This window comes from Acomys russatus, chromosome 4 (genome assembly GCF_903995435.1).
Source record: "Acomys russatus chromosome 4, mAcoRus1.1, whole genome shotgun sequence".
NCBI lineage: Eukaryota > Metazoa > Chordata > Mammalia > Rodentia > Muridae > Acomys > Acomys russatus.
The window spans coordinates 70927080-70951672 of NC_067140.1; the positions used below are offsets into that span (position 1 = coordinate 70927080).

The 24593-nt window shown below is 39.7% G+C and overlaps 1 protein-coding gene across 2 annotated transcripts in view; it reads left to right on the forward strand.

The window, feature by feature from the left end:
- Plcb1 (phospholipase C beta 1) overlaps window positions 1-24593 on the forward strand; it is a 690315-nt gene that overhangs the window by 449025 nt on the left and 216697 nt on the right. For both annotated transcript variants that reach the window (XM_051144700.1, XM_051144701.1), the window contains exons 5-7: window positions 14576-14655; window positions 16350-16403; window positions 17869-17944. In XM_051144700.1, the coding sequence (XP_051000657.1) occupies window positions 14576-14655; window positions 16350-16403; window positions 17869-17944 (210 nt within the window). The remainder of the gene's footprint in view (window positions 1-14575; window positions 14656-16349; window positions 16404-17868; window positions 17945-24593) is intronic.

Genomic DNA, 24593 nt, shown 5'->3' on the forward strand with positions numbered 1-24593 from the left:
ATATAATAATGGGAAGTAGACTGAGAGCAAAACAAATTTAGACACGTGGCATGTCGGGAGGAGCAGGAAGTGATGGAGAGTGGGAGAACACTTTGCTTTTAAAACAGTTTGGAAAAGGCCATGAAGAGAGGATATCAATAGGTGACAACCTGAAGAAGATAAGGAGCACAAGATCCCGAGAATGCCCAGAATGGTGGCAGAGCTCGGGAGGCCAGATTAGATGAACACAGGCCATGTGGGAACAGAGAAATGACAATCTGACTGTGCCTTATGTTCCCCTCCATATGTAAAGTGGGAAAAGCAATTATGTAGCACTCCTTGAGAAGAACTGGTGGCAGAGACACCAGTCTGTATAGGATGAAGGGTGATGCTAGCTCAGTGACAGGTGGACACCATAAGAATCACCTTTACTGTTGTTGGGTGACTAAGGGATGGATTTGGTATGCCACGCTTGAACAGGATGCTAAGTTGCAGGCATACAAAAGCAGAAGATAGAAGGATACTTGAGTTCTGGGCCTGAAGTCCAAACAGAGACTAGATTCTGGATCTGCTTCCAAGACTCAAGATTAAGGATGATCACCAGGTTGCTTCTTTAAAAAAAAAAAAAATAGCTTTATTGAGACGCATGGCTAGTTAGAGAGAGGAAAATCAGAAATCAGCCTCAGAACAATGAATTATGATCACTGAGACTTCTTATCCCACTTAAGACATTATGAAAGAGGTAATAAAGGAATGTGAGTGCCAGTCACTAAGAGAATGACATGGGTCATTAGGAAATGCTCAGACCTATTGAAAAACAACTCAGGCTGTTTGAGCTTGGGTACTACTGGTTTTCAGTGCACGGAGTAAGAATGGTAACTGGAGTGAGAACAAAGGCAAAGAGAGATGGAGATGTACTTCAGAGTAGCATGCATGATGGCCTTGGTTCAATGAGAAACATGTGTGTGTTCATGTGCACACACACACAGACACACACACAGACACACACAGAGAGACACATACACACACACAGACACACACACACAGACACACACAGAGAGACACATACACACACACAGACACACACACAGACACACAGACACACACAGAGACATACATACACACACACACACACACACACAGAGGGGGGACAGAGTGAGAGAGCAAAATGAAATGATTAACTAGAGGAAAACAGACAAATTGCTATCTCCTCACTCCTTCTTCCTGTTTGTGCATAATAACTTATGACCAGCTACTTCCAATGACACAAATATTAAACTTTATCTTTTAAGAAATCGGGCAAACTCTTTAGAAAGAGCTATGGTGTGTAGCATAGAAGTGAGGGAAGCAATGTATATTAAAGCAAACAGTAGCATGGAAAGGTGACAGTTTATCTCTGTGTTATTTGTTCCTGTGTTTTCCTCTGTATATCAGGATACATAAAGGCAAATGGTCTCTGCCATTGATACATCCAGGCTAACAAAACAGACACCCCAGGCTATCTCATCAGACGGAGATGCTTGCCCATCCCTAGCTGTCCATGTGTCTTCCAGAGCACTTACAAAAGAAAGTCACGTTTTCCCCAGAACCCCCATCCATCCACCCAACAACTTCTGCTTCCCTGTGACTGGCCATGTGCATGCACACACATTAGAGCAAAGCAAATTGTGGAGTTAATGTTGGGTTGGATGTAATGGTGGCACAGGTGACAGTGGGCTTTGGTTAGGCCAGAGCATGGAAGGGCAGCACTTAGCAGTGGACACAATAGCTCAGATGTGGCAGATCTCGCTCTAAAGTCTGGACCAAAAAACAAAACAAACAAACAAACAAACAAACAAACAAAAACTTTTAAAGCTGTCTAGAATAGAGTATAATAATCTGAAAATAAATAAAATGCCCAAAGCCAACGGCAGAGAGTAGCTCTTATGGCAGAGTGGAGACCAACAAGATCAAGATTCCTGCCATGGGACAAACCCCTCCTCACTTCAAAGAAGAGACTCCAGTTACTAGCAGATTTAAAATAAAGTTGGAAGGTATAATTAAGGTATTTTAAGCAAATTGATTTGCAAATGAGAAAATTACATTTTAGCAAAATTCCGTCATCATGTTATAAGTTAATGAGGAACTACCTGTACGTACTTACAACCCAATTTTCAAGGAACACAGTTTTAATTTTGTGAAACGTTTCAGTATAGCAAATAAGCACTCCCACTTAACTGCCAGGAAGTGGTGATTGCTCATTTCCTTCTTGGAGTTCCTCCCGCTGTGGAATTAGCTGTGGTTCTTTTTGTTTATTTGTTTGTTTGTTTGTTTGTTTGTTTTGTTTATCTTTCTGTTTTAATATCTCCAAACAGATTTTTTTTAAATAAGCAGGGTTAGATAATCACCCAAACATCAGAAGCTACTTGTGGATACTGATTGTCTACAGTGCAGAGTACTCAGTCAGCCACAGGCAAAGTGATTAACATCAAGACTGTTAGGATTAGAATAATAGCAAATATTTTTATAAAAGTGATAGTAGGTTGTTGGCACACCACTGTCCCAAGAATATGGCAGGAGGACAGGGAGCTATAAGTATAAACTATTGTGGTTCCACACACAAGGAACACGTGAGGAAACTAGCTGGAAAGAGAAATCTCCCCCCTGCCCACCCCACACACACAAACACACACCACTGATGCAAAAATTCAATGCTGAGAAGTCTCATCTGGCCAGGACCCTGGGCTGTGACTTAAAAGGCAACCAGTTTCCTGTGGAAAGACATGAGAGGAGGCACACAACACTCTGTATCACTCTCTCAGTCCCTTGAAAATGAGGACTCCCTCACACTCCAGGATTTAACATCTTCCCCGGGAGCACATGGCCAAGTGACATCTTGACCACCCCATCACCCAACACTAAAGATAACTAAAGTTCAGCATGAGCTTCAGAGGGAATAAATCATATTCAAACCACAGGAAAAAAAGATTCATTTTTCACAGTATTCTCTTCAAGAAAATCTGAGTCTGGCTTCACTGCATTAAACTTCTCCTGTATGTCAGACCAAAAAAAAAAAAAAAAAAATAATAATAATAATAATAATAATAATAACTGCTCTGAGAGTCTAGCATTGCAGTAAATCTAGCACCTGTCAAAAACAGACAGAAGTGTGGACATTTGCATGTACAATGCACTTCTGAGCATATGAATGTTTCCCCGGACCTTCTGAGTACCATTCAACACAGTGATGCTTCACTTAGCTGCGTAAAGGTCGTTGGGCATCATTTCTTTACAGTGTAGCCCAAAGCATAAAGCAAGGCGTGGAACAGGCTGGTGCTGCCAGGAAACATGACTGCTCCCATACTCTGTGTACTGGAGAACTCCCTTAGCCATATTATACCCAGCACTCCTAACTTCTTAAAAGAACAAAATGAAAACAAAAAACAAACAAACAAACAAACAAACTCATTCCAACATAGTTTACATTACAATATGAAACATTCAAAAGCAAGGTGACCAACCCTGTAGCCAAACATAAAACTACAGGAGAGACATAGAGAGTAATTTCCAAAGACAAAACATTCTAAGTCATAGAAGTGTTTTTTATTTATACGTGCATTTCTGTAGTCAGCCTCACACAATGGCTAAGACTTTATCACCCAGTTTGTAGACATACTCAGCCATAAACGATGAGACTCTGTATAAGTTAAGGAATGACACACACCATTGTCCCGATGCTCTTCAAAAATGTGCACAGCATTTTCTAGCCCTCTCCTTCTCCTTACTGCTTCTCCTAGCTCAGGATTTTGCCTCTTCTGCAATACAAGGTTCTAAGGTGAACTGACTTTCCCAAAGGTAGATCCACAAGACCAGTCCCAGCATTGTTCTGTGACAGGTACGGAAATCATCCAGATTCTCCATCATGGCAGAGGCCATCGTCTACAGACCTTGGTGCTGTTGGGGCCACAGGTAAGAGCTCAGCAGAAGTGGGAGGAATCATGTCATCTGGAAGATAGATGGATTGAAAATTCGTGGCAAAAGCAATAAGGAACATTTCTTGGTATTTACACTCCAAGTTCTTGTTTCTGTTTTTGCTTTGTCGTTGCTGTTGTTTTGTTTTTGAGACAGGGTTTCTCTGTGTAGCCCTGGCTGCCCTGGACTCCGTTTGTAGACTATGCTGGCCTCAAACATACAGAGGTCTGCCTGCTTCTTCCTCCCCAAGGCCTGGGATTACAGATGTGCACCACTACTCCCCAGTCAACACACTCCATCCAGGTTCTTATGGTCTTGAGTCATTCATGCATTTCTTTTGCATCAATTGTCTAGTTTTCCTTTCAATTACAATAAAGAACTTAATGTTTTTGATCAATTCTCCTATTTCCCAAGTCAGCTTGGGTTGTGCATTAGTCAATTTCAGCCTAAAGGCATTTGGATATAACGATGCATCTTTCCTTGATGTTAGTGTCAGCTGAGCAATAGAATGCTTGTGTCTCAACGCTGACATTTCTGCATGCTAATGCACTTTTCGTTTGGGGTTTGTTGTGGCTGATGTAGTGGTGATGGTAGTCCTGCTTTTTTGTGTGTGATTAAGAACCACTTCGCTTTGGGTATGAGATGAAAATAAGATCATTGATGATGACAGGAACTCAGACTTGCCCCGTTACCAAATACCAGACAGTAGTTTCAGAAATGCTTCCAACATTCTGAGTGTTCTGTCTCAAAGCACACATGCAGTGACTTCTCTTGGAGTCTTCTGATTGGAACATAGGCTGTGTAACATGTAGAACTTCTCTTATCATGAAAAGATTCTTCCAGCATCATTCAGACAAATGCCCAGCATCATGGGTAGTGAGGCATTCTCAGGCAGGCGAGGCCACTCTGAAGGAGCCATAAAGTCTTCCTTCTCACTCCTATCCCAGCCCACTGCCACATATGAGATGTGGTTACAAGTCACTTTTATAAATGACAGCAGTTAGAAATCATTAGTAAGTCAAATTGAAGGACCTAAAATGTGTGACAAGTATTAAAATATTGAGCTTTAAGTTGTGACAAATCCCAAGACCCATTTGAAAATCATTATGTGAAAGGAGAGATAAATGGATAAGGTACAGAGAATACTTAGGACAGCAGAGCTACTGTAATAGTAAGTGCTGATGTGTGCCATTATTGGTTTTCCTAAGCTCATAGAACATGTACCATCAAGAAACAACCTCCAATATAAAAGATGGATTCTGGGCAATAATAATGAATTAATGTAGGTTCACTGATTTAAACAAATCTAACACTCTTGTGGGGGATATTTAATAATGGAACAAGCTATTCTTGTAGGGGTGCAGAGAATACATGGAAACCCTTTGTACCTGCCACTCAGGTTTGCAATGAAATTATTAAAATGTTTATTTAAAATGTAATTACAAGGGCTGGGGAGATAGTTCTCTGAATGGAGTGTTGCCTCTTCGGATCTTCAGCACACACATAAAGGCAGTTATGACTCCAGTGACGGGGAAGTAGGGGTCAGAGACAGGCAGTCCCTGGGGCGTACCAGGCAGCCAGTCCAGTCAAACAGCATCTTCCAGAATCAGAGAGAGACACTGTCTCAAACATAAGATGGAGAGCAATAGAAGATGATACTCAAAGTCACTTTCTAGCCTTCTACCCTTTGTATGTACACATACATACACAGATGATTATAGCTCACACACATATGCTTACACTACAAACAAGAGAATTTTTACACATAATTACAATAAATAAAGCTGCCAAAACATGCTAGTCCTTTATGGGAGTATGCATTCACTTATAATTCTATATATATATACTAAAATAGTATAGTATTATATGCATTGTATAAACAGGTTACCTTCTAGAATATTTTCACCTTTTCAAAGTACATTCTGAATGAATATGTTTCTGAAAGAGGGCACACTTAGACTTTATATGTTACTATAGCAAGTTAGTTTTAAGTTGAAGCCATTCAATGGGAAACTGACATATCATGATGCCATGGGATCCATTTACAACATGTAGCCACAGTGTACTTTTTGCTTCTGTAAACATCAGTGACACCGAAATTAGTGTATGTGTTTGAGCTTAGTCCTCAAACAAGCAAAACTCTACACCCTTTAAAAAAAACAGTGAAAAGAAGAATGAAGAGAAAAGTGGATTGAGAATATAAGTACGGAGCAAGAGAGAGTTAAGAACACTTTATCCAGAGGACCAAACAAATAAATAAGAATATCAGTATGAAATTTGGAAAAATGGAAAACAAACAAACAAAAAACCCAGAAGAGCTCCCAAATACATAAAGCAATGCTCATTGGTAAGTCAGGATGTCAACTAAAACTACTGCATAATTTCATATGTGTCAATTAGATTTAAACAACTTTTCTGAATGTCTAATAATACCAAATGAATTTTTTAATACAAAAATACAAGTTCATATGCTCTGCCAGTAAAAATTCACAATACCACTTCAATTTGTGAATAATACTGATAAAAACGCTGGAATCCTTGAATTCTTTAGGCTCTTCACAAGGGAGAATCATTTGGCTATGATCTAAGACAAAATGAAGTATGAAACTAACATTTAAAAGAAATAAAAATAAATATCAAAAAATTAGAGATTCTCAAATTATCCATTTCTGAAGTGAAAGAATATGAGAGTTTAAATAAACTGGGCCTATATGCAGCAGCCTCTAGCTGAGAAATAGATACACTGAATTTCAAACATAGAGGGGACCATATTAACGGCTAGCTAGCATTGCCTAGGAGGGGCCTCAAAGCATTTGTATTTTAGGATATAGTTCTATTAAAATTAGTCACCTCTGCCATTATAGCATGAAAGTAGCCACATGCAGAATTGTAATCCAGCAACATGGCTGCTCTGGCAAGGGACCACATCTAAATACCCTCTAGGTCTATATGATCCAGATGGAATGCAGATATGCCCTTGATACACACCTTTAATCTTAGTGAAAGTATGATTAGCGTGGGAAGGACCAGCTCCTTCTCCTGGTGAGGGTCCATTAGGATTAAGCTTTGTCACAGGTTAGTTTGAAAGTGACATCTAATTGAGTGGCAGACAAAGTGATGAATCAGAGAAAGATTTGACAGAACTAGACAGATATAAGTTACACCCAGCTCTTCCTGGAAGAGGACAAGAAAGAGAGGCTAAGTGGGGCTACTTCAGGACAGTGCAGTGAGAGAAAATAAGTTGGAATGGTAGAAAGGTAGTAGTTGGGGGTGGGGAATGGTTCTAGGACAGTTATACAGATTGAGGTTGCAGAGAATGAGAACGAACCAGAAGATTACAACATACTGCCAGAGTTAGTTTGAGGCCAAGCAGAACAATGCAATCAGAAGCTGACAGAGAAGCCGGACTGAATGAATCAGCTTGGAGGGCAGTTTAGACCAGAACAGCTGAGTTGAAACAGCCAACAAAAGCGAACTTATTCAGCAGTAAGTCTTGCGGGCTGAAACATTCTAGGCCCAGGTTAGCATATGGAGGCTAGAAGCTGAGGCTGAAACCGTCCAGACTCTGGTTCCAGAGATTATATTGTATGGAGGCTGCAAGCTTCCTGGCCTAAGCCTAGAGATAGCTAGAACAGAGAAAGAAACACTCTGGGCTCAGCCCCAGCCATATTTTCGTAAACTTTGGGTATGGCTCTCATCTCATCTCTTCATCTCAGGAAATAAAAACTACAACCACAGACAATTCAAATGGCATGCTGGATTAGCCCCTCAGACCTTAGTCTACTGACCACAAACTATATCATTCTCTTGAGAATACCACATAAAAATAGATACAGTGTTGATAGTTACCTTTGAAACTCCTGGGAAGAGAAGGGAAAACACAAGGGAATATCAATTTAGTTAAGGAACCGAGACAAAATGTTAATGTTTGTCAAATTTGGATTGGTGGGTAGATGTGTTAGTTACGTCAGTCCATGTATTTTATATGTATAGCAAAAAGTGAAATACTGAAAAATGAAAAGTAATATAAATACATTAGAACATTTAAAATCACAGGAATCAGAATAGTAGAAAACAGAAACATTGGCAAGAATGATATTTCTTTTTCAAAGACACTGCCTCTGTGTGTTTATTCATCATAGCCAGAAGCTGAATTAGCCCTAGAGAATTCCTTTCTGTTCTCAGAACTGGAAGGATTTGACTGAACTGCTGCACGGCTGGTATTTGGATGAGGGACAACAATGAATCGTGTGAGGGCTGATTCTTCCCCTTTATTCTCTGACCATGAACTAAAGGAAATTTGAGTTGAGCTGGTGCCCGTCTCCATCAGGGCTGCAAGACGTCAGCTCTGCACTTTATGGCTGACTTCATAGTTTCTCCACTAAATCATTTCTCGTTTCTCTTCCATTCATTCACTTCATCCTTGTAAGGTAGTGGTGAAGTGCTGGACTCCGACGGCAGACCCAGATTCAAATTCCGAATGTCCTTAGCTGTCTGTGCTCACCTTAGGCCGTTTACTGAACATCTCTGTGCATCAGCATTTTCATCTGCAAAACAGGCTGTTGATAAGAGGCTATCTTTCCAAGGGAGGGCATTTGTGAGGATTAAGAGTTATTTATTTACAAAATGCTGACAACAATAGCCTGGCCTTAGGAAGTTGCAAGTTTGTGTTGGCTACAGAATGCAGTTCACATGCTTTACTTATCTGTTAATTGTGCTGGTTAGCTTGTGTTTTCTGAAACAACACAACGGTGAGAACAACATTTAAGAGCTCAGGTTTGACGTTCAAGAAACCAGCACTCTGATCCTAAGCAGTGACCGTATTAGCCCCAAGACATAAGTTGTAAGTCCTTTGAATCCATGAGTCCTTTCTGTAAAATGGGTATAATAGCTACCCACCTCCTAGTAAAGTGTTATGAGAATCAGTTACTGGACGCAAAGATCTCCCCTCAGAAGGTAATAAGCACCCAAGCCTTCATTATCAGTATAATTGATAATTGTGACTAATACGTGTTCAAAGTATTAAGCAAACACATGAAATCACATGCCACAGATGTTAGAACATAAATAGCTTTAGGAATAAAAGGGCACTACCTTTGTGACGAGGTAGGAAAAGTATCTTTGGACCTGTCTAAACTGGTGTGTGAGAGGAGAGGCAATGGAGAAGGAAAAGAGGCAGGGACACGGGAGCTCCGGAAAGTTCCACTGCAGGTGACCTGTAGGGTCATCCTCTCAGATTGAAGTCTCTGCCCCAAGAGTGAGGTCAAAGCCAAGGCTGGAAATGTCCTTCAAGAAGTTTCAGGATTTAAATAGCTGAATCCAAGCCAAGAGGAGTGACTGCCAATGCTCGGTTTCTCTACACCAAAGAAGTGGCCTTTTTCAGGCCACACAACCCAAGGCTCAGATTGAATTTCTGAGAACAGGGCCCCGGTAAGACCCCACAGACAAGCGCATTCTCTAGCTTCGTGATGAGCTCAGCTGTAACGTCCAAGAAGCCAGTAAACAGATTCCCCAGCCGGGAGTCTGACTTTCTTCTACTTTGTCATACTGCAGCCTCTTCCGGTCAGCCACACTGCTCCTAACACAGCTGTGAGGTCTTTGAGGGCTAAGCCTCAGGCCAGAATCCTTTATTTAAGTGATTGAGAAGGGAATAAACAAAGGCCTGGCTGAAGCTGCCCAAGCCGGATCCTAGAGTGCCCTGTTTTTCAAAGTGATGCTTTTGGCCCAGGCATGTGTTTAAATGCTGATAATGTAAAAAACACATAAAGGTTTACTGGATACGTATGGTTTCTGGTGCAGCGTGAAGCCTGAAATCAATGTTTCTAAAGAGTTTTCAGGCATTTCTACACGTCTATTCCAGAACTTGGCTGCTCATGTCCTGGTTCAGCAAAGACCATGCCCAGGAGCTCCTGAAATAAGATCGGATAGGCTGTGACCATATGGTGAGGGAGGAGGTCCCCTCTGCCACAGACCTAAGGGAGGGGAATAGGATAAAAGAGGGAGTAAGAGGGGAACAGGAAGATACAAGTGCGGGGACAACAATTGAGATGTAATCTGAATAAACTACTAAATTAAAAAAAAAAAAAAAAAAGAAATACAGAATCTCTGCCGCATCCACAGCCCTATTGAGGGAGCAAATGCTCTTCAGCAAGACCCCGATGCAGATGTATATGAAAGCTTGAGAAATATCGCTCCGTAGATGGACTGGTTTTTCCAAAGCTTGCTTGCATATCCCTTCCTTGTACACAATGGCTAATTGTATCACTTGAGAATCCCTAAACACTTGTTGCTGTACTTAGAAAGACTCTAGCAGGCTCTGACCATGTTCTTTCTGATTCTGGAATTCTCTACAATTTTTAGACAATCTAATGAGAATCTTGAAGATAAAATTCAAGTCCAAACATAAAATTAATTTATGTTTCATAATTACTTTCTATATATAGCATGGAGGTAATTTTTTATACAGGATTTTTATTTTTAAATCTGAATTTATATGGGCCCATCATATGAGGTTGGGTGGATTATCTCATTGTGATGCCACAAAGGAGCTCAAAGAGGTAAAATACTGGACTAAAGGAAACATCTTAGTAAAAAATAATATTATGTACTTCTTTCTTTTGTTAAATTTGGCTACTAGATATCCAAAGTTCCATTTGTCTCATATTATTATTTTATTGCACTAGATATAGTGGAAGACTTACATTTTCAGCCCATAATGTCAAACAAGAATTAAGTCTCCAGAAATATTTTTAACTCCTTTTGTATTTGATGTGAAATTACCTCTAAACCAGTAGCGCTCAATCATCTGAATGCTGCACCCCTTTAATATGGCTCTTCATGTTGTGGTGACCCCAACCATAAAATTACCTCATTGCTGCCTCATAACTGTAATCTTGTTGTTATGAACCATAGTGTAAATATCTGATATGTGACCTCCAAAAGGGTCATGACCCACAGGCTGAGAACTTTTGCTCTAAAAATCCCATAATACTATACAATGGCCTCAATTATAAATATGTTCCATGCTACATAAAGTTTCCACAGAGCTAGAAAAATATGAAGTTTGATTCATTCCAGAAAATACTAAAAAAAAAAAAAAAAGAAAAAGAAAAAAAGAAAAAAATCTTTAGAACCAGCAGCCATATTTATTAATTTTCAAATTATCTATTAAAATTGCTTTCCATGCTGTTTAAAATGGTATTTTGATGCTTTTCTCTGTGCACTTCACATTTGGTAATAGATGATTTTATCTTCCTCTTTAAAACTATTCGGTGCTGTTCTTTTTCAGTCCTCTAATCTATAAAGGTCAAAGCTTCAGTATTCCTCACCACACCATTACACATTGCACTCTCAGCCTCAGCCTCATCCTTTCATTGTTGTCACGTGATCCCCTAGTGCTGAGCATTGTTCTGGCTCTTCTCGTTGTCCATCCTGGAAATGGGCTTTTCTGATGGTGTTACAGTTTGCTTGCTGTCTTTGGGCATCTGGGCACACATTAAATATTCTTTTACTCTGGCTACAAGTCTATTTTTCAGTTCTAATTCCCTCTCTCTGTCTGTCTCTCTCTCTCTGTCTCTCTCTCTCCTGTCTCTGTCTCTCTCTGTCTCTCTCTCTCTCTCTCTGTCTCTCTCTCTCTCTCTCTCTCTGTCTCTCGCTCCTCTCTCTCTCCTCTCCTCTCTCTCTCTCCTCTCTCTCTCTCCTCCCTCCTCTCTCTCTCTCTCTCTCTCTCTCACACACACACACACACACACACACACACACCTCATTTCTATTAGATAATTTCCTTGTAACTCCTAACAGGTTTGCTTTCCTCTGCCTCTTCCAATTAGTTTTCTGTCTTAACCAAGTTATCTTCCCTTTCTGACCATAGAGCAAAAAGAATCATGAAACAGTCAGGATTTATATTAATGTTATATTCATAGTGTTTTAACTATTTGTATTTAGCAACCTTGAAGAAACAATTTTCCCATCTTGGTGAGTGTAAAATTCTGAATGTAAATCAGTTATCTATCATATCTCATCTCTATCAATTTAAAACATCTATCTAGACCTAAAAACATCTTAACCCCTATACAACTAAGCTTGATTGTGACACTAAACTATCTGATCTTCAGCCCCATCAGAGACTTGGAAGGAGTAAAATTAATTATCTGAGCGAAAATGAGGTTGGATTCAGGGCGTCTCTCTGGCCACTCTTGACACACTGTTATTCTAGTCATGTAACAAAGTAGCCCATTATTACATGATAGTATAATAGTGGGATTCTAATGAAGGAAGCAAACAATCACAATTTTAAAAGATACCATATATATATTGTTTTTATATATATAACTAAATATAAGTATTAGGAATAACAACAAGCCTAAGTTGCAAAGCTGCTGAACTAAATAAATTATTTTATAATAAATACAAATATCACAAGATTCTAGATTCCCCACCAGAGCTCCTTCCCTGCTGGTATCTTGCATAGTGCCAGATGGTGTTCTTCAGGATGTGCAGGCAGGGGGTGGTAAAAGCATCATTGGTCTTGTCCAGATGTCATGTCTATGAACTACAATACTAAACCTGCGAAATATGCTAAGGGGGCAACAGTGACACAACTTGCATAAGGATGACCATGTGCTCTGCCACAGGATGTGAGACCCACTCCAGAAGCACGAATCTATGCGTGGTACTATAAACCTGGGCAAAGTGACACAACTGAAGGTGTCTTAGGACAAGAGGGACACCTACTGCTTCTGTTTAGCTAAAGTGACATCATATCAAACCACCTTCTAAATATTTCTGTATAAACACAGACAAAGGGCACCCTCAGCCTCAACCAGAGAAGCCTGTCTTTACACTGAACAGATGCAAATGTAGAAATACCTGGTTACACAAAATGCTGAGACTAAACGTTGTTTGGTGGCACATCCCATAAAAAAGATATTTATACCATTTCTTTAAGGCCACTGAACATTGACTATAGCAATGAGCAAAGAATATAAGAGTCAAAAGATAAGGAGAAGAGCTGCAAAGAGCCATCTTCTAAACATGACCAGGACATGGCCATCATAAAGATATGGCACCTGTGCCTACCAGCACTGGGCCATGCCTTTGGGATCATCAACAATGAGTCCTGGATAAAGAAGAGGATCACAGGGTCCCTCTATTTCCTGATAAACTACTGGTGACCACCAGATTCTGGGAGACAGGGAGGCGAAATGTTTAGTTTTACACTCACTTGTGAGTCTCCTAGGCTCTTAATAGTACCTAAGCCACAGTCTCAGACAGCCTAGTTAAACTCTGTGGGACACAAAACAAACACAAAGTCAGGAATATAGGAAGGATATTTATAGGGAAGAAGGGGACTGGCAGGCATGGAAAGAAAATAAATAATAATGTGTTGTATAATTCTGTGTAAGCGTTTTAATTAATTAATTATATTTAAAGAGACAATCACAAGAGTGGAATTGATTACAGACTGTATAAAACTGACAAAATGCCAGCAGTGACTTTTCACACACACTCCCATAATTAATTGCAACTGGAGTCTGACTACTAGAATTAGAGAAAGAAGAAGAGGAAGAGGAGGGGGACGAGGACAAAGAGGAGGTTCCAAGAAATACACTGCTTTAAGAGATTCACTTTAATCTTAAGTATACATATAAGCTAAAAGCTTATTTAATGGATGAAAGAAAAATACTGCAGACTAAAGCTGACCAGAAATGATCACTTACAGTCACTTTGCTTCAAGTAAAATGGACATTAAATTAAAAAAAAAAATTTTAAGACAATGTCATATTATGACCAAGGATCAGTTTATCAAGAGCGCATGACCATATTCAGTACATTTGCCCCAATCACGTGAGCATCCAAATATGTGATGTTATTATCAGTAGATTTATAAGGAGATATAGGCCATAATATGTGGACTACAGGACATGGAGATGGTTCCTGATAGGGGACCAAAAGCCATTACAGCGATGCTAGATGAAACTGTTGTATCATTGTCACCTAGCAAAACAAATGATCATTGTGTGTTCAGAATTATTACCACAAATGGACATGCACATGTGTGTGTGTGTGTGTGTGTGTGTGTGTGTATGCCATGTTCCATTTTTTTGGAAGCCAAGTGAGATCACTAGTGGGTGGTGTGGAGTATGGAGAGGAGGGAGGGATTAACAGGCTGCAAAGAAGAGAGAGTTCTGTGTGATCACTGACATTGACACTGTGTCTGACTAGGAATTAGTTAAGACTGAGAAATCTCCAATATGTGAGTGGTGAAGTAAGAAGCATTTTTTCAACTCTGTTGAAAATAGATTTACCACATTCTAAGCTTTCTTCTATTCTGCACTTGTTAATAATTCAACAACAACAAAAAAATGTAAAAAGTGTACAGTTGTTGAAGCATAGCAGTTTTATCAATGGGAAATTCAAAAGACAGAAAAATGTATCTGTAAGTATACAACCCCTTATTAAAAGAGGAATCAATCAGATTTGAATTTAATTATAACATTTTTATCACAAAAAAAAAAGAGGGGGCGGGTAGGCAGCTGTTCACATTCAACTCAGATTAATTTGTGTTTTCCTGGCAGATAAGTTAAAGCATATTTTATACCTGAGCAGTATTTAAACTTATGAAAGTGTGGTTCATATTTTTCAGGAGTGGACAAATGAGGTTTTCAGCTTGGCAACAAACCTACTGGCTCAGAACATGTCCAGGGACGCATCTCTGGAGAAGGCGTAAGTGACTCCGATTGCATTGCTAAGGGTGTTGCTTCTTCTGAGTCAGCTTCCTTTCTCCTTTGTGAGTCTTTTGTTTATGCTGCCTTGGCTTCTCACTTCATAAACATACATTTCCCTTTGGGATGGGTTGAGGACAGGGTTCTCTACTGTTCGGGCTTGGAAGGATTCCAGGAGAGAGGGTTCTTCCCCCCTCCCTCCAAGTACACATCATCTGGCGTTGGCCTGCACATCGGGGCTTTTGACACACAAGAAGAGATACCTCCTAACCCTAGCAGCAATATTCAGAACACAGAGTCACTCTCTTCAAAGCCTCCTCGGCTGCCTCTGCCCATGCCTTCTCTTTTAATAACAATTGCAGAGAATGGGCGACATCTGTCCTTGTGTCTCTAGGTTTGGAGACTTTTTTGGTGGGTTCCACAAGAACTTCCTACCCCCTTCCTTCAATGGGCTGATAATGGAATCCCAGACCTTAGAGACTATTGCACCAAGCAACAAAAGAGAGGCAGAGGAGAGGGGCAAGCAGAAGCAAAATAACACGAGAAGGAACGGAAATAGGATTAAGAAATGACCCAGGAATTGCAACAGCCTTTCTAACACTCATTTGACCGAGGAAGACAATGTGTGCCAGATGAGCAATAAGGAGATGAGTGTGTTCTCCTGATGAGTTTGGAGCTTCAGGAGTTCAGGAGATCTTTGAGTCAAAACCACAAGCAGAAATATTAATAGGCGTGATTCTGTTTCACCAAACATATTTCTGTCTTCCCTCCTGTTCCAAAAGCCATACCTAATGTTTTAGACCTCATCTCAGCCACATTCCAGCTTATTCTTCTGTGAATTTTAGTCACAGGTCTTACTCAAATGTACTACGTTAAGCATCCCCCAGCATGCCTCTTCTCTTCCTTTCTCCTTTTTTTTTTAAACCATTTTTTCTGATTTATCATCTGCCATATAAAACATATTTCTAGAACATGCCTTTTTCTAGGTAGTATTAATGAAAAGGATGGAGAGAGAGGAGTAAGATGTTCAAGCTGAGACACTGTGTGGTGAAACCAGTTAGCTGATCATAATCTGCTGCAGATGTCTACACCAGATGGATTACCCTTGTGAGGGCAACAGTGGGAGTGTAGCACATGAGTTTTGATGGATGTGTTGTGTACAAATCTGGATGTGGGGGTCTCTGGGTCACAGTATATGCAGTGTCCCAAGGCAGTATGTCCTATTGACACTCCCAATAGCAGTGGTTGAGAGTTCGGTTGCTCTGACTCCACCTATGTGTCTGAAGGCAAATGAAGAAGTAAATACAGTCGTTATATTTTCTGCGAATTTCTTATGAGCTAACTATGATAGCTATAAGCAGGGTACAGATAGATCTCAGAAACTTAATACTGAGGGAAAGAAGCCAGACCCAAAACATAGTCCCATTTTATGTAAGGGACAAAACGAAGCAAAGACAATTTCTGATGCTTAGTGCAAACATGGCAATGATTTGTGGGAGGTGACTCTGGAAGGCATGAGGAGAACTTCTGGGAGGCTTCTAAACAGACAGTATTCCATTGTACCATCCAGAGACCAATTTGGGGATTTGAATAGTTTGGCAAATCCATCACACTACACTTGGATGTGATCTCTTCTCATATTCTATTTTTCAGCACTTTTAAAAATTAGTGACTTACTTTTTTCTCTCCCAACAGATACACAAAGCTTAAGCTTCAGGTCACTCCAGAAGGGCGCATTCCTCTCAAAAAGTAAGCTTTGGGGGCGCATTTCCCATCATTCGTATCCTTTGTCCCAAAAAACTTGAATCTGTGCCATGGGTCTGTTTTTTTTTTTTTTTTTTTTTTTCTTCACCAGGCAGAGTGGGAGCATGGAAATGGTGTGGTAACCCTGTCTCCCATCATGCTAATCTCACACAAGAACATCTGCCTTCCTCATGACACTTCTCTGACTGCTACTTTCTGTAGCATCATTTTTAAGAGCATGCAGGAAGATGGTAGAGCCAGTAGGGATGAAATCCCATTGTGTCAATACTCGAATTCAACTGAGATTCAGATCTATTCTAGGAGTGCGAATTGTGTGAGCTTAGCACCCCTGGTGGTCACTATAAGACATGGCTCTACATGCCCAGTGGACACAGGAGCCAGGCAGAGGAAGACAGCCACAGAGAAAAGCCAGTGTGAGCAAGATGGCAGGGCACCATAACCTAACAGGCGGGCTGAGCATCAGACTGGGTTTTCTAACGTTTCAGTAGAATGTGTAAATCCAAATCGCTATATTTAATTATTACACTTAATTTTTAAAAACAAATCTGGGAAGTAAGAAAGTACATGATTAGAATATATTAACCAGAAGTTAAACAGCTTGGACATGGAAGCCCGGAGTGAGACTGTACCATAGGAAGCAATGTACCATATGTACAATGTACACTGTGCGTACAGTGTAGCATGGGAGGCAATGTACATAATAAAAGAAGACACTGGGAAGATTGGGAAGGTCATTTATTTTAGGAATTAATAAGAAAAACTACCCAGTGCAAAAGTTTTCATTGATCGTCTCCACTATTGTAGAATATTTTATATCATTATTTTATATCAGACACTATAATTTTTTTTTGAGAGAATGAAAGGGTTTACTTGCGTTTTTAGGTCACAGTTCATCAGAGATGGAAATCAGGGAAGGGCATCAAGCGGAAACTTAATGCAAGAACTATGGAGGAGCATTGTTTGATGACTTCTTCAGGCTCATGCTTAGCTAGCTTCTTTATACAGCTTTCCAGGGAATGGTGCCACCTACAATAGGCTGGGCATGCCTTCATCAATTAACAATCAAGACAATCCCCAAGCCTACCTAGTAATTATGTAATGTGTCACTGAATGATTATTTAGAAGCCACTGACAAGCTATTATTCTTACATGCACATAAAATAATCAAAATTTACCAAATCTCTTAGGCAGCTGTAACTATCAACTTGACACAGCCTGGAGTCATTCAACAAGGGAAGATCAGCTGAGGAATTACCCAGACACTATAATTTTTAAAGATACACATAAATCTGGAGAACAGATGCAGACGTGTGGAGAAATGGTTGATTTTCCACTGTTCACCCATGCCTACCTTTCATTCTGTGTAATATCCTGAGTTGAAGTCATCTGTGTGTAGAGTGAATCACATCACCCTTTACCCAGCTCTCAGGTTTATATTTTCACTTTGTAGCATCTACCGACTGTTCTCGGCAGACCGGAAGCGAGTGGAAACTGCACTGGAGGCTTGTAGTCTTCCATCTTCGAGGGTGAGCATGCTGTTGCTATCCCAGTACATAACAGTTCTTAAAAATCCATACCAAACTTATGCTGCCTAGTATTGCCTAGTATTGAAGTCATTAAGGTAACTATTATGCTCTAGAAAAGTTGTTTTTAACCTGCGGTCACGACCCCTTTGGAAGGGGAATCCCCAAGTCCCATTCACAATTGTCACATGCCAGATATTTACATTAAAATTCATAACAGTGACCAAACCACAGTTATAAAACAGCAATGAAATAATTTTTTGCTTGGGGTCACCACAACATGAGGAACTGTGTTAAAGGGTTAAGGTATCAGCATTAGGAACCAATACAAGCATCAAGTTACCTTTTAAAACCTCTAGATTTAAAATGGACCCATTACAGACACAGTTGACACATGGTACATGTGTTGATGAACAAATTCAGTAGAAATAATCTTCCAGCCTGTGCCCACAGGTTCTGTTGAAAGGGACGCAGATTCAAAGTAGTTTGGGGATACTCCCTGGTCACAGGAAGAAGGCCAGCACACAAGATGCTCTTTCATTTCTGTGCATGACCGCGAAACATTCATTCCATATATGTTAGCCACTGAGAGAAACTCCTCTTCTTTTCAACTCATTTCCATGTAATTTTCAAAGGATGTGTTGCCATGACTTCTGGGAGAACAGTGTGCTGCATGAACTCTGTATCTCATGCTTATGCAGAGTTTTCCTTTCTCTTCCACATCAGATTCATCTAGTATCTAAGCAACAAGTAAGCCCTTATCTAGATCACTGGCTATTGGCGGGGGCTCTGAGCCTGTAGAGATAACTAGCCATGCTCTACTCGCATGCTGAGACTGGAAAGCTACTCTTCAGCATAAGCTGAGATTACACTAAAAGACTGAGCACACTGTCACTGGATTCCTGTCCCAGACATTAGAAAACCAAGCAAATTAGAAAGAACACTAACTGGGCATGGTGATGCTAACTGGGCGTGGTGATGCTAACTGGGCATGGTGATGCTAACTGGGCATGGTGATGCTAACTGGGCGTGGTGATGCTAACTGGGCATGGTGATGCTAACTGGGCGTGGTGATGCTAACTTGGCATGGTGATGCTAACTGGGCGTGGTGCTACATGCCTACAGTTCCTGCACCCAGCAGCAGAGAATGAGATCTCTGCAAGTTCCAGGCCATCCCAGGGCTGCCTAATGAGACACTGTCTCAAAAAACAAAAATAAATAAATGAACAGGTAAAAGTTCTAGAGGCAGCGGGGATCGCTGTAAGTTTGAGATCAGCCTGATCTGTAAAGCTAGTCCAGGACAGCCAAGGCTACATAGAGAAACCCTGTCTTGAAAAAACAAAAATTAATTAATTAATGGGTGGATGGATGAATGAGAGAGGAAAGGTTTGCTAGGTCACAGGATGAAGTCTGTTTCTAGACCAGTTTTGCTCTCTTAAATGCATGTGGCCACTGATGCTAGAAAAAGCTGCACATGGTTCCGTCCCCTGCACTCTATTTCCTTTCTCTTCTTCTCTGCTTGGGAAGGGGTAGTGTGTAAGATCAAACTCCAGGGCTTCTATTAGAGCTTGAGAATATTTTACTGTAGCATTCTACCTTCACACCTTTCCCTTTATTGTGACCCGCAGACACACTCACTGTTGCTTTCCTGGTAGAAGCCTTGAAGTAGGAAGGATAGAACAACGCAGTTCCTGCCGTTGGCTCAACCAGTGTTCCATAGTTCTTCCTGCATGCTCAAGGGCACTGAACAAATGTTACAGCCCTGGGTTCCAAGTTCAGCAGAGTATTCTGAGAGGACTAGTCAACAGATATGCCAGCACATGCATTTGTAAAAGGAAAGCGAAGGTGTTAAAAAAACAGAATGAGAGCTGTCACTGAGAAAAAAAAAAAGTCCATTCTATAATGCACTGAGGCCTGGGTCTCGGGGGACTTTAACAAGCTAAGGGGTGACAATTACACACACTCAGCATAAAACAGAAGCAGAGAGATGGAATTACGTTACAGGGCATAAGAAGACACACACACACACGCTTTGTGACCACTTCCAAGTTTATCTGTCCTTGATATAATCTTCTGAAATACAACATCCAAATGTTTAACTTTGCATCCTACATCTAGTTACATGAAAGAAGAAACACAGAATGAAGCTCAATAGAAAAAAAATCAAATTCCTCAATCAATTCTCTGTAAATTGCCATTTTCTGAACAATTTGATTCTGACAATTCAGTCAATAAACATAAATTGAGTCTTTATAATTCACTATGTCTATTATAGGCTTACATTTTCAGTCCAGTATCAACTGGAGACATTTTAGAAGGAAAATGAGATTCAAAGAATAGGAGTTATGTTTAAATTGGGGAAAAATACTTATCTTTATCAAATTAAATGTAATGACAATTTTCTGAAAACAAGCTAAAGATATTTTAAGATATAATCAACCTCCATTATAGTTTTGAAAGATCACTATTCATTGTAAACTATAATTTATCTGGAAGACTTAGAGAATTCAAATGCTTTTTTAATATCCACAAACGCAAGACTGTCTCAAAGCCAGGAACTAAACCTTTCTGTGAGCTGTCTATAACACATCAAAACCAGTGTTCAAAAATCCTTGTGGTGATTTCACACGTCCAGAACAGTGGGTATAAGAAATAGTCACTGGTTAGCTAAAAGATTCAGAAGGTATTGCCTAGGGATATTTTACACATTCCGCAGAAGGAAAGGGTCATATAAATGGCAGCTAGTTCTGCATAAATGGGAGTTGGCTTCCTAGCCAGTCATCATTCAAACTGAACTTAATTGTGTTCTGTAAATAGACACATTACCAGAAACGCTGTGGATATCCGGCTGAGATTTTTTAAACATTATCGTTGTGCGCATTGTTAGGGATAATGAACGCACTTGAACTTGTACCCTGTCTGACATGATCTGCTAGAATAACACATTGCTTTAGAGGGTTCCCCTCACAGGGTACCGTTGCTAACCTCAAGTTACCTTAATTGGTGAAAAGTAATAGGTATCTAAAATGAGACAAAGCAATTACTCCCCTTCTATTAATAATCCAAGCATATTTTCCAGTGAGACCTGTGAAAACCTTTCCATATTCAGAAAATTACTGTTCTACCCACAAGCTCTCTGAGAAGGGAAAATAATTTATCAGTACTAAATTCCCTTGATTTAAGGCTTATTAACTTGAAAGGGCTTGATGACATTTGGAATTACATTGCAGTCATGATATGACATTGGCCTGTGTGGGGGGTTGCATTTTAATAAAGAAAATAAATAAATCCATATATTTGTCTTAAATATAAATTTTGCTACAGTATGTAGTTAACTATGCATTAAATACATGGGGGACTCATTATCTTCTATTAAAGACTTGCACATAGATTATTAAGGAATGCTATAGATAAAGTTTATAAAGGAATATCTCTGTATAACTATAGTTCATTGCTGCTCTTCCAGAGGACCCAGGTTTGATTCTCACCACTCACATGATAGGTTGCAACTAGCTGTAACTCTTCTCCCAATGAATCTGACACCTTCTTCTGGTCTGTAGGCACCAGACACGCATGTGGTACAGGCATACACGCAAACAAAACACCTATACACATAGAATAAAATACAAAAGAAATGTAATAATGATAACGATGATAATAAATCTATGGGCTCTGTTAGAGGCTATTTTAATAAAGTGCAGTTTAAAACTCTTTGAATGTTAAATACAAGTTCACCATAACATGATTCTTTAAATACCCAAATATATGAAAAAAGGAAACCACCATTCTAAAACGAATATGAACCTTTAGCTTATGGGTTTATGGTGTGAATTATGGTGGAGCAACTCAAACTCAAAGTGTGCCTGCTGCTACCACTCTTGCTGGCTTAACAAGGACCTCAGGAAAATGTGTGACTTCTCTGCACCTTGCTGTAACAGTAAAATGAATGCTAGCAGTGAAACTTCCTAAAGTGGACCTAAGGTCTAAATGAGACTACTCAGGGGTCCTCATAGGGTCTTTCTTAGCACGTGTTCAATATCCTCATCATCCTTTTCAATGTGTCATGCAAATGAGTATACAGAGTCCATGTATATGTCCTGACTTTTACTCCTACTTACCCTGTGGACATGATGCTACCAAGTCTGTGGGATCTGCAAATACAAATGCCACTATTGCTAACACCAAAACTCCTTAGATTCGTTTCTCTGTTGAGACTCTGTCTGTGTAAAGACATAACTAGGTAAATGTCCTCTTCATGTTTGCCTTCATGGTTCATAGCTTCACCACCAATGACCCTTATCTATACCATAATACTTCAAATTATACCAGCCTTCTTAATCTAATAATCAAAAGTCCAAGTAATGGTAAGAGTAAATCTTACCAAAAATGTTTTATGTTAGATGCCTGAAGTCAGGTGAAGACCTGAAACAAAAAGATTTGGGCCTGGTTCCCTCTCTTGAATCCATCCACCAGATACTGTTCATTACATGCAAGGTACCCTGCCTATAGCTGGACAGAATTTACAAGAGATCATTTCTTATATCCAAATGACACACTAATTGAAAATCAAAAATATAAAATATGTGCAGGGCATGGTGGTGCATACCTTTAATCTCAGCACTCAGGAGGCAGAAGCAGACAAATCACTGTGAGTTTGAGGCCAGCCTAGTCTACAAAGCAAGCCCAAAACAGCCAAAGCTACAAAGAGAAACCCTGTCTTGAAAATAACCAACAAATTTATGTATGTATGTATATATACACACATACACACATGAGCGCACGCACGCACGCACACACACACACACACACACACACACACACAAACATATAATGTGTAAAGGAAAAGCTGAACTATGGAAGCTGTTACGTAGGTATATGAAGGTAAACTGTGAACACAAAACTGTGTCATCACTAATGTGGCCAGGAAGTGGTACAGAGTAGTAGCCAGAGATGTGGCACGCATGGCCTTTAGCACATTGGATATCAAACAGATAAAATGAATCTAGGCTTTCCAGAGATAGAAAGAGAAGGTATACAGATGAGCTCTGTGAATTAGAGGCTCACTTCACATGAACAAAAACTGAGCATCACTTATAGCTCACAGTAAATATCTCCCTAAGATGCTTATGCTTTACTTTCAGTGATACTCATTTATTTCAGTCCAATTTTATGGACTATTTTTCCCCTATTTTCACCCACTCACTATGGGACATCCTAACTGGCCAGTTGGGCAGAAGGGCAACAAGATGAAGCAAACCAGCTTTATGAAAACATTAAAGAAAAACTTTTCATGTGCTAAATTTCAACATGCAATGAAAATAACATTGCACTTTTTCACACTGTCTCATTACTTTGTCTACCTTAATTGAAAGTCCTAGTTTACAGCCAAAAATTAAACATTGGCTAGATTTTAGTAAAATATGTCTATTTTTTATATTTAGTAAAATATGTCTATTATATGTCTGCACACAGACACAATTAAACCTGATTTTCCAAAGGAAATATAATACATCCCTTGATATCACTGCTCACCATTCTCATAATGCTCATTTAATAAATACTTTTTCTGTAGCTACTGTATTCCGCAACTTGGACACCGAGCAGTTAACATGCAGCTTGCACAGTCTAGCCTCTGCAAAAGGAACAGAGATGATTCCGCAATTGGGGACACAATACAGTTAGATGGCTATTGAGTTATGAGATGAGCAGAATGTGACAGGAGTACAGAGCGTAAACACAGCCCAAGGAGAAGGTATGGCTGTTCAGAGGGACACTGAAAGCTAACAAGCAAGAAGAGAAGGGGCAGTAAGGTGAGGAAGACATTGGCGATCTCCTTATCTAAGATCAATTTGTGTCTGCTAGGTGAGGGTAGAGAGAGCTAGCTTTTAATAAGAGAAAGCAGCGTCCCTCTTGGGATTCATAAATGCAAGGAAGTTGTATCTAATTGAGTTTATCAGCAGTACCATTGCATTTTTTTCAAGTAATTTGGAATCTTCTCATAGACAAATAGTTCAGTAAATACAGTCATTTTGCCAACCTAGAAAGGCAAGAGAAGTGTGTCTAACTCAGACAGAACCTGGTATCCTATATGCAAAGTATTTCTTTTCATATACAAAATGGAGTTCTGGAATCCCATAACCAAGGTGCTCATGTCTCCATTTTATGAATTTTGAATGGCAAAATGCCAATAAAGCCCTTCAAGAGAATCCCCAGTGCTCTTGGATCTGAGCTCTTGAACTCATGACCTCAAAACTGTGTCTAAAGAGCCCATGTCTGTTGATAGAGAGATCTTTCATGTGTTCTTTCATATTCTTTTGTTTTCTCAAAATCTATTTTTGCAAAATATTATGTTTTATCCCCTATAAATGGACTCATTCATGGAAATATTACTTCATTATTTTTATTCCACAAGCATGAGGCCTCTACTATCTGCCAAGAGGTGAACTAAATCTCCTGGTCTCTGAATAAGCAGTGTCCAATTTCAGACAAGGATTTTTGTTAATTTCTATTAAAATACAACTAAAATATATGAATATGTTTTAGAGGAAGGGTGTTTTCTTTGATCTAGGGACTTGAAAATAAAAATAATCATTCACGCACACACCTGAAAGAGGAAGCTGCATGAAAAATGATCTTCCTGTTAACAAAGACT